Source organism: Artemia sp. Qi Xiang Cuo, chromosome 13 (assembly GCF_049724085.1).
Source record: "Artemia sp. Qi Xiang Cuo chromosome 13, ASM4972408v1, whole genome shotgun sequence".
Lineage (NCBI taxonomy): Eukaryota > Metazoa > Arthropoda > Branchiopoda > Anostraca > Artemiidae > Artemia > Artemia sp. Qi Xiang Cuo.
Genome location: NC_142806.1, coordinates 25,490,064 through 25,501,532, shown reverse-complemented (window position 1 = coordinate 25,501,532; position 11,469 = coordinate 25,490,064). Strand labels below are relative to the sequence as shown.

The 11,469-nt window shown below is 35.1% G+C and overlaps 1 protein-coding gene across 1 annotated transcript; it reads right to left on the bottom strand.

Moving 5' to 3' along the window:
* Positions 1 to 5,356: 5,356 nt before the first annotated feature.
* LOC148945116 (sulfiredoxin-1-like) lies at positions 5,357 to 10,629 on the bottom strand. Its single transcript, XM_089098821.1, has 3 exons — positions 10,511 to 10,629; positions 7,768 to 7,924; positions 5,357 to 5,585 (listed from the first exon to the last, which is right to left on the bottom strand). Exons 2-3 carry the CDS (start codon positions 7,906 to 7,908, stop codon positions 5,376 to 5,378), a joined length of 351 nt encoding a protein of 116 aa, XP_088954947.1. The 5' UTR covers positions 7,909 to 7,924; positions 10,511 to 10,629; the 3' UTR covers positions 5,357 to 5,375.
* Positions 10,630 to 11,469: the final 840 nt, after the last annotated feature.

Genomic DNA, 11,469 nt, shown 5'->3' with positions numbered 1-11,469 from the left:
ATTATCTGTATACCTTTCAAGGTAAATCAACTACAATGTTTATTAGACAAATATTAATAAGAATTGCTTCTAACAATGATAATTTGTATTACTGCTAAATGGGGTTTTGATGTATGCTTAGTGGATGATACCATGAGCGCCAATAAGCTGAATTTCAGGAGGGAGGGCTTACCTGGTCTAATCGTAACTTCCAATGTTGTATAATAGAGTTGTAAAAATATAGGGTTTTTTTAGAAGACGTCGTAAAAACTTCAAAAAAGGCTCATTCGATTGGAAATTTAAAAGGCTAGTGCCCTTTTTAATAGTCAAAAGTGATTGGAGGGCAACAAGTAACCCCAACCCATGTCCATTATTTCCCCGAAAAGTTCAAATCAAAATTTTGGGCTAACCATTTTGTTCAGCGTAGTTGATTTCCAGATAGGAAATATGTTTTGAGGAGAACACAGCCCTCAGGGCAAGGGTTTTAAGTTATGCCCTGTGGGCATATAAGGTTTTTAAAGAAGGTGTTGTCGATTGAAAATTCAAAGAGCTAGTGCCCTTTTTAATAGTCGAAAGTGATTGGAGGGCAACTAGCCCCCCCCATGCCCATCATTTCCTCAAACACATCCAATAAAAATGTTTAGATAGAAATTTTGTTCAGCGTAGCTGATTCCCAGATATACAATATGTTTTTGAGGAGGACACTCCCCCAGAACCCTCGGGACAAGGATTATAAGTTATGGCCTGGGGGAATATAAGGTTTATATTGAAATCTTTGTCGTAGAAACTTGAAAAAGGGCTCATTCAATTTGAAATTTAAAGGGATAGTACCTTTTTTAATAGTCGAAAGTGATTTGAGAGCAACTAACCCCCCTCTCACGCCCACCTTTTCCCCAAACACATCCAATCAAAATTTTTAGATAGCCATTTTATTCAGCGTAGTTGAAAGTTTTGAAAATTAGGTTTTTAAGGATGATAACCCCTCCCCCCACAGCCCTCAGGGCCCGGGTTGTAAGTTATACCCTGGGGCATATGAAGTTTTTATTGAAAGCGTTGTCATAGAAACTTCAAAAGGGCTCATTCAATTGGAAATTGAAAGGGCTAGTGCCTTTTTTAATAGTTGAAAGTGATTGGATAGCGACTAAAGCCCCTCTCACGTCCACCATTTTCCAAAACACATCCAATCAAAATTTTCAGATATCCATTTTGTTCAACATAGTTGAACCTTCTGGAAATTAGGTCTTTTAGGATGATAACCCCTCAGACCCTTCAGTGCAAGGGTTGCAAGTTATACCCTGGGGGCACATAAGGTTTATATAGAAAGTTGTTGTATAAATCATAGGCAGCACGATCGCGCTGCCTAAGTAAAGAACGGGGACATTCGAGAACGAGACAAGAAACGGGGACTAAGTAAAGAGGAGGAAACTCCACCACATCCCTCAGGGCAAGGGTTTTAAGTTATGCCCTGGGGGCATATAAGAACGATGTTGGCACAATGTATTATTTATTAATTTTTATCTTTAGAGAAGGGTGCTTCGTATCGAAGAAGTTGTCGTAGAAACTTCAAAAAGCACTTATTCAATTAGAAATTGGAGTGGCTTAAGCCCTTTTAATAGTCGAAAGTGATTGGAAGGCGACTAACACCCCTTCCACGCCCACCATTTCCCAAAACACATCCAATCAAAAATTTTTAGAAAAATTCAAAATTTCTAGATACAAATTATGTTTTTGAGGACTGTCCCGCGCAGCCCTTAGGGCAAGGGTTGTAAGTTATTCCCTGGGGGCATATAAGGTTTTTTTTTATAGAAGGCGTTGTCGTAGAAACTTTCAAAAAGGCTCATTCGATTGGAAATTCAAAGGGCTAGTGCCCTTTTTAATAGTCGAAAGTGATTAGAGGGCAACTATCCCGCCTCTCGCGCCCACCTTTTCCCCAAACACATCTAATCAAAACTTTGAGATAGCCATTTTATTCCAGATAGTTTTAAGTTCTGGAAATTAGGTCTTTGAGGAGGACAACCCCCCTAAGGGTTGTGAATTATGCCCAGGGGGCATATAAGGTTTTTATACAACGCGTTGTCGCAGAAACTTCAAAAAGGGCTCATTCGATTGGAAATTGAAATGGCTAGTGCCCTTTTTAATAGTCGAAAGTAATTGGAAAGTAACTAACACCTCTTCCACGCCCACCATTTCCCCAAATTAATATAAGTTGGGTGCAAAACCCCTATGCCTTCCCAAGGCCAGAACAAAATTTGCACTTTACTGAAAAAGTACAAATGAATGTGCATTGTCAGTTCAATATACATATAATGAAATTTAGTAATCAAAATGTTAATATAATTTGATTTATTAAAGTTATAAAAGTAAAAACATTTATATTTTTTCAGTAAAGTGCACATTTTGTTCTGGCCTTGGGAACGCACAGGGGTTTTGCGCCCAACTTATGTTAATTTCTGCTCGTTTTGAGTTTGACTCGGTTAATTATTTTGATTTCTGCTCGTTTTGGGTTTCATTTATTTATCGATGCTGATTTGTGGTAGTTTCACGCTTGGTAGATTATTTGATTTTATTTTTGCTCATTTTTGTTTAATGGAATTCTTTACTTTTCTTTGAAAAACTTATTTTGTGGAAAAGTTTTTTAAATCAATTCCCATTCAAATGACAAAGTGGAAAATGTGTTGATATAGAACAGGCACAGCACAAGCTTCAGTGAGTATTTGTTTTCATCTCTAAGTATTCTTTAATTACGAGAATGCTGCAACTGTATAATCAATATAAAATATAATCCCTCTTTAACATTTGTGGTCTTGAGTTAGCGTGTTAACCAGGTAATTGAGTTTACTAACTTCCTCAATTTCGCTTTCTCAAAATTTTAAATCTGGTACAAGCTAAGTGATAAAGCTATTTGATTGGTCTTGCTTACATTGATCTGCAGACCTGTTTTGGAGCCTCTACAAGGTAACTCCTCAATATTCCTTTGCATAGCTTCTGTGAAATGAGCCGGAAGAGCTATGTCGTCGTCAAAATTGTGGTCATAAGAATATCTGAGAATTTAATCGTGCACTGTTAGCTCCTTTTTATGTGTTAAAAGTATTTCCAAAACAAAGTTTGTTGTTATCTGCAACTTTAGAATGAAGCCTATAAAAATTAAAGATAATTGAGTTTATTACCTTCTTGATCTACAAGAAAATAATCGATAAACTGCTTGTATAATGAAGGACAAAGAAAAAAAAAACTTTGCTCACGTTCATGGTTTTTTCTAAGACAAAACTTTGCTGAAAGTATATATCATTAGAAAACTTATTCAAAGCGGCAGACTCAGTACAGAACGATGTGCCTTCCATGTGTTATCCTCCAGTCAAAAGGATATTTGTAGAAACAAGGAAAAGGGCTCAATTACTATTACTGCTACTACTAATAACTCACTGCAGCACCAAGCCGCCTGAGGCCAACACAGTTACGCAAGCTCCTCCTCCATCCCAATCTACTCAAAGTCTCCCTCTTATACCCTCCCATGAAGTTCCCATCTCCCTTAAATCTTTCTTTATGATATCATCCAAAGCCACACGCGGACGACCTGCTTTCCGTTTAGCCCTAGACGGATGGCCGAAAGGGACAACCTTCGGCAATCTGTCATCCTTCATCCGCAGAACGCGCCCTAACCATATCAACCTTTCTCTTATTTTGGCCCTAGAAAGCGGATTGAACTAGAGTTTTCGTACAGCCTACTATTTGAAATACGGTCAGTCAGCCAGGTACCCAGAACAATCCGTAAACCATTTCTGAGGAAAACAACTAGCAAATCATCAACCGCTTTTCGAAGCGCTCATGCTTCAGAACAATATTTGACCACTGTCATCACTGTAGCTTCCATTGTTCTAATCTTGTTTTGCATATTTATCTTCCTATACTTCCAAACCTTTTTCAACGCTGAAAAACACCCTGAGTCTTGGCTATTCTTCTTTTAACATCTTCACTGATCCCACTGTTTTTACTAATTATACTACCAAGGTAAGTGAACCTATTCACCTGATCAATCTTTTTGCTACCCAAAATCAACTTTTAATCTTCACCTTTTCCTGACCTTAGCGACTTTGTCTTCTTAACATTCATTTTCCAAACTATTCTAGCATCCTGAACTCGCGAAACCTTGCTCACACTTTCACCTAAGATGCTTAAATCATCAGAATAATCTAAATCCAGGAAAGCTTTTCCTCTTCATTTGATTCCGTGTTCTCCCATTGCCTTTTCTGTTTTTCTTAAGACAAATTCCATCAAAATGATCCATATAAAGGGGGATAGAACACATCCCTGCTTAATTTCTTATTTATTGCGTCCTCAGCTGCTATCCTCATTACCTACCTTAACCGCAGCAGTGTTACTCTCATTCATATCACCAGGCATAATCCCTTTAATGTCTTTATCCGGAATACAAAACAAGGATAAAACTTTTGCTAAAGCTCTTCTATCAACAGCATCGAACGCTTGCTCATAACTCATTTTTTTCCCATTTGTTACATGTGTAATACTGAGATATTACCTTTTCATGTTTTTAAATACCATTCGATATAAATAAAACCTCAAGTATCCTAAAACCCCAAGTCTCCTGTGCCATTTGTTACCTGTGTCATACCAAGATATTACCCTTTCATGTTTTGAAATACCAATCGATATAAATAAAACCTCAAGTACCATTTCTTATCTGTGTCATACCGAGATATTACCCTTTCATGTTTTTAAACACCAATCGATATAAATAAAACCTCAAGTCTCCTGTACCATTTGTTACCTGTGTCATACCGAGATATTACCTTTTCACGTTTTTAAATACCAATCGATATGAATAAAGCATCAAGTCTGCTGACAGCTAAACATAAAAGGGGTATATCTCTTTTATGAAAAGAATGTGAGCAAAGTCTTAGACAACTTTAATTTATGAATACCTTACGATAGCAAAGTGGATGTGAGCGTGTCTGCAGAACATAGGCGTTCAGTTTAGGAACATTAGGTTCGGAACTTGATTCAAATCAATAATTATTAATAATTTTTTTACTGTTTGAATCAGTTTTCATATATCTGTTTCTTTCTGACCCTACACGATTTTTCTCTTTTACAATTTGGGTAAACAATTCAACTTCTTAACTCATTTCATACCTTAACTGCAGCGGTGTGACTCTCGTACATAGCACTAATCACTTTAATGTATTTGTCCGGTATACCTTGCAAGGATAAAACCTTTTTTAAAGATATCAACAGAGTCGAAACAAAGTGAAACATTGGATAACGATTGTGCCAAGCGATTAATACCCTAGAGTTTTTTTATACATCTCAGATTCACAAAAAAAAATTCAAAGACTCCCTCCTTCGCCGCAATTCAAAGTAACGATACTATCGTCCTTTTATTTTAAGTCTGGTGTAGATGAGCCTAAATACATTCTAAGATCTGAGATATTTGACTTCACAAGTTTCGCGCGGATAGTTTCTTTATTTAGTCGATTCGCAGCTGCGTACCGGTGACATCCACCAAATGAGTAGTAATAATCCCCACCTTCTGTTCCTTTGATCCAAAGTACTTCTATTGGGGGCACATTCTTCTCTGTTTTTTCCTCCTAAAAAGGATAAATCGAAATTACCATCCATATAATCACCACATTGATGGATGCTCTGCCAAGTTTTTCTTCTTATTATAAAAATAGTCATCATCTGCTTAAGAGCTTAAAGGATTTTTCAATACAAAAATAAAAAATACTAATTCATAGATATATCTTCGAGCCAAAAAGATAAGGACCATATCCAGTCACAGACAAAGAGGGAAGCCTTTTCAAATGTTATGACTATGTCCTTATTTTCCTATCATTTTCATACAACGTGTTTGTTCATGGCAATCTGGTGGTTTTTGCTTCCTCCCATCCCACTAGCCTCTGCAGTAAATGTAAGCCTCTAAGTCTCACAGACTTTTTGCAAAAACAAGCTATGAAACAATAGTCTCGGATGTGATTTACTCTCGGGGAGTATCTGCAGATAAGTATTTGCGAGGTAAAATCAAGAAGAGATGGAGTGGAGCAAAGGGAGTGAAGGCGTGAAGTGGAGCAAAGGGACAGAAACCTCGAAATATAAATCCTTTTTTGTAATTGTTTATGTCATTTTTGAATAGCCTGTCGGTTATTTCGCTGGTTCAAAGAGTTTGACCTGTCTCCTTCCCCAGTAAAAAAAAAAAAAAAAAAAAATAAAAAAAAAAAAATAAAAAAAAAATTAAAAAAAAACAAGTCTTCTCAAAAAGCAGCGCTTTACTGAGGACTTAAAATCCACCCAAAAAACAGTTTACTCTCTTAGGCATTAGAAAGTACTTAACTAGACTGCAGAAAATAGAGAACCAATTTATAAGGCTCCAATTTGTAAAAACGATGAATAGTTACATTTCCTGCAACAATGAATATACTTACAATTTCCTGCAGAGGCAAGATTATTTTTGAGTTCTAGGTTGTCACTCACTCTCTCTCTCTCTCTCTCTCTCTCTCTCTCTCTCTCTCTCTCTCTCTCTCTCTCTCTCTCTCTCTCTGCTGTTGTTCATTTTATTTTCCATGTAAATGCATTTTGAGGCTCAGTGGAGCAAAGGGACAGAAACCTCGAAATATAAATTCTTTTTTGTAATTGTTTATGTCATTTTGGAATAGCCTGTCGGTTATTTCGCTGGTTCAAAGAGTTTGACCAATCTCCTTCCCCAGTAAAAAAAAAAAAAAAAAAAAAAAAAAAAAAAAAAAAAAAAAACGAACAAGTCTTCTCAAAAAGCAGCACTTTACTGAAGACTTAAAATCCACACAAAAACAGATTACTCTCTTAGGCATTAGAAAGTACTTAACTAGACTGCAGAAAATAGAAAACCAATTTATAAGGCTCTTGATAGCCTTCAACTGGCCACAGTATCTATAAATAAAACAAACAACAGGTAAACCAATAGGGATTTTTTAAGACAGTGAAACTTGCTGAATCTTTGAATATTTCGGCCCTGTATCCAAGGACCGTCTTCGGCAGAACCCTATACTCCCTATTGTTGTACCTATTGCTTGTTTTTATAATGGAAAAGTACTGTAGTCTTCGTTGTTATTTACAATATTTACAACTTTCAGTGTACAATTGAAACTCTCTAAAAACCTCAAGCTAGCTAAATTCTATGAATCTAAAAATTGAGCATTAAATTATTCTGTTACTATGGGTCATGGTTCACTCTCTACTAGGTTGCAGCACCTGCCCCAACCCTGATCTCTGAAATTAGATTTTGGCTTTCTGTCTCTGCCTATCTGAAATGTGTGTCAGAACTAGCTATGGTGCTTTGAAGAGTCTTCTGGTGCTAGTTTATCAATTAGGAGTTTTTGTAGAGACGCATGTATATTATAAAAGTGGAAGTCTTGATGTATATTCTGTATTATTTTTTGAATTTGATTTTATATTATTTATTTGATTATTTGAAATTGAAATTATTTGAAATTGAAGCAATAACGCCCATCTTTTCATGTTATTTTCTTTTTTTCTGATTTAATGACTTCATCATCAGCCCCCCCCCTCCCTGTCTTCTCTTAAATAAGTTTCTACGCATGTGCCAATGCATATCTGATATTTTTTATGATGATTTATTGTTTTAATAAAAGCCCTCACATAGCCCTATGTGTTTGAAGTATTTCCTTTCTACAAAGAGGAGGTGTCTACAATTATTGAGGAATGAAGTTTCAGAGACTTTTGGCACGAGCTGACATACCTGATAAATTCAAACTGTTTATAATATTTTTAGTATACCTTCAACGCTTCCATGAGACTGCATACTTTGCTTTCATCAACCTCAGGAGGAAAGGGTCGGATTAGAATTTTCACTGGTATATCAACTACCTCGTGTTCTTCTGAACTGTGGACACTGTATGAAATGTGATTTTGTGACATTCTGGGAATCAGAACCCTAGAAAAGGTTGTAAAATAATGAAATTGAAAACAAAGCATGTGAGTTCAATTTTAAAAGTTCCTTATTTATTTAATGATACTAAAAAAAAACCTGGCTGCTTTTCATAACGAATAAAAGAAATTACAAATTTATCACGTAGGACTCTTCTGGTAAATTTTACTATTATTTTATTTCGGATAACAACCGTTTAATCAAAAACGAATTATTGGGTATTTAGTAATCAGTGGGTATTAATTTGTCAATTATGGCTGTAGTAAACAGCCACAAGCCTTCAATGTTTTGATTATTATCCAGAACCACTTCATTCGAAAGGGTAGGGGGGTCCTCAAGACTTCAGAGTGGGCTTAGTTGATTGAAAATCAAAAGTTCTAGTGATAAGAGTCAAACTGATCGACGGGCATTTCTAAAATTTGAAACGTTTTGTTCAAAATTTAAATAGCAAGTCCAAACCTTAATATTATGCAGAAAAACCGAAAGAGATTTACAAATATTCCTTTTATTATCCAATAAAAAAGCAATGTCAATAAATACCAAAACAGAAAATAGTTCCTAAAAACTATTTTCAAAAAAAGAAGTTTTTCAAAGAAAAGTGGAAAGCTATATTAAGCCTAAGCCGAGCAGAAATAAAGTCATATAATTAGTCAAACTTAAATAAAGGGGGATTAAAACGAATAATCAAGTCAAATTTAAAACGAACAGAAAATCATCACAAAAAGGAGTAGGACTAACCCATTAACGCCCTCAACAGTCCAGAACGCTTTTCCCGCTTTACTGAAAACACAGCATGTGTTGGACATTTTCTTTTTGTAACATTAATATATAAAGGCTACAGAGATTTCCAGGAATAATTTTCATTATAATATAAAACAATGAGTCAACCGTCATTAGTTCTTTTCAGAAATCTTAGTTAGTATAGCGATTTTTTTTCGCTTTGTTCAAAATATAAACCGTTTTCAATAAAATGCAAATTACGTTTAAGTCACTAGAACTTTTGAGAGGGTGAGAAGGGGACAGGTAGTATTACTCTTATTTGTAAACCTTGATTAGCCTTATTATACAGCTTATATTGTATTGTTGTTGATATTATGACAAATACAAACATATTACTCGAAATAAGAAAATCCTCTCAGTAAAATGCAAATGATGTCCCCTTTCTGACCAGTTTGTGGTAATTTCTGTTCGCTTCAAGTATCACTTGATTATCCATTGTAATTTTATTTCGTTTTGGGTCATTGATAATAATTTCTACTGGTTTAAAGTTTGGATTGCTGAATGAATTTATTTTTTCACGCATTTGATTTGATACATCTCTTTAGTTATCTTTGAAAAACTTTTTTTTATGATTTTGTTTTTATTTAATTCTTAAGGAAAGGATCAGCTGGATCTTTCAGTCAAACTTTGATCATTCTGATCTGTATTTCCCAGCTGATCCTCTTTCTGAGAATAGCTGAGAAATAGTTTTTGGCGACTCAGACGTTTGAAAAAGTCAGGTACGGGCCTTAAGCATGGGACATAATTGGCTTCTTACTTAGTGTTTGTTTTACCAAGCGTTCTTCTTTTTACCGACTGTTTCTTAGAGCTGTATAGGATAGTATTGCGACGTACACAATAGGCGGTAAAAAAGCATTCGGTAAGACTAACGTCGACGGCAGCCATGCAGCCGTCCATAGGCATGACAGAGACAAAATGTTTCTCGGTCTCGGCTGAGCCTATGAGTGGTGAGCACAGCATAAATATATATATATATATATATATATATATATATATATATATATATATATATATATATATATATATATATATATATATATATATATATATATATATATATATTATATATATATATATATATATATATATATATATATATATATATATATATATATATATATATATATATTTATGCTGTAGAGGTGAGGAAACTGAGACTCTTTTAAAATATATTGTATTACTTTAGTCTTAACATTTGTTTTATTGATGAGATTTTGAATAGGTATGTTTTCTTTTTATTTGTTTTTTATTGCGTTTCGCTGATGATAGCTGTAGCATATATAGCCAAAATATCCGCTTAGATTGTACCACTGTCTTAATTCACTGTCTTCACAAATTGCCTTGTTATCTTCGCTAGTTTCGTATAATGGTAAAACAGTGTGGTCTTTATCAGTATTTTTATCAAGACAGTATTCAATATTTTGTAGAGGAAAATGCACATATTTCTGAGAGCTTTAATTTTTTCTATTTCTGGAAAGTTGATTAGCCTTTTAATTTGAACGGAATGTTATGATAAAAACAATGTTCACCATATAAGAATATGTCGTTTTTAGTAAAGTATAAATGATGTTAGCGTCTAGGCATTAGGGATATTGAGGAGGGATCCAGCCGAGCTCTGAACTCACATTTGTAGTAGCTTCAATCAGTTTTAAGTTTGACTTACTAAGTGACTTTTCCTTCTCTTTTCAAGTTTAATACTAACAGTTGATTTTCTTAAACAACACTTTTTAGGACAAAAATTTTTAAAACTAACTTTAATTCGAAGAAAAGATTTTGAACGGCGCAAAATCAATTGAAAACTTAATTACTTACCCTTTTAAAGATCAATTTTGCTTTTGGTTTAAAAGAATTTGGTCAGACAAAAGCTCAGTGTCGGACGAAATTCCATGAAGAATTTTTCTTTTTTCTTATAGTCACTGAAGTCTCAGAATCTGAAATACTTAAAATTAATTTGTTGAAATATGACTATTGCTTTCCGGTAACCATAAGATCAAGGAGCGGATCGAAAAAGTACAGGAGAAACTTCAAGCATTCTAGGTTTCAAGGCTCCATAATTAATCATACCAATATGCTTTTCATAAATTTGTCTCAATAACGCCATCTATAATTGCAATATGACGCCTAAAAAGGCACTTTCCTGCCCGATTTATCGAGTGAAAAGAAGCTAATACATAGCTACTACTACTACCACTACTGAAAACTCACTGCCGCATCAAACCGTCTGGGGACAACACAGCTACACACACTCCTTCTTCATCCTAGTTTATTCAAAGCCCCCTCCATACACCATCCCAGGAAGTTTTTCCTTAAGCAACTCCTTGCAACCTGCTCCAATCCCCTTTGAAGACAATCTACGCTTTGTTAGGCCCTAAATAGTTGGCTGAAAAGGACGATTTTTTGCAAACTGACAACTTTCATCCAGAGAACATGCCCCAGCCGTCTAAACTTTTCTCTTATTATAGCCCTAGAAAGGGAGATAGACCCCTTTTTTTTCTTATAGCTTACTATTTGAACTACAGTAAGTCAGATAAACACCCAAAATAATCCGTAGACGATTCCTCTAGAAAACATCTAGCAAATCCTCTACCGTCTCCTGGAGTGCCAACGTTCCAGAAACAAACTTGACAACTTATTACAGTAACTTTCAATATTAAATCTCGGTTTGCCGTCTTATCTTCCTGTTTTTCGAAGGTTTTTCGACTTTGAAAAAGCACCCTGAGCCTTGGCTATTCTGCTTTTAAAATCTTCACCGCACCTGCCGTTCTTATTAA

What these genes read in the sequence shown, in the direction of transcription:
- LOC148945116 (XM_089098821.1), bottom strand. Translation starts at nt 7,908, where the DNA reads ATGTCACAAAATCACATTTCATACAGTGTCCACAGTTCAGAAGAACAC. An exon ending in GTCTCATGGAAGCGTTGAAG is followed by an intron (nt 5,586 to 7,767) that starts GTATACTAAAAA and finishes TATCCTTTTTAG; the next exon opens with GAGGAAAAAACAGAGAAGAA.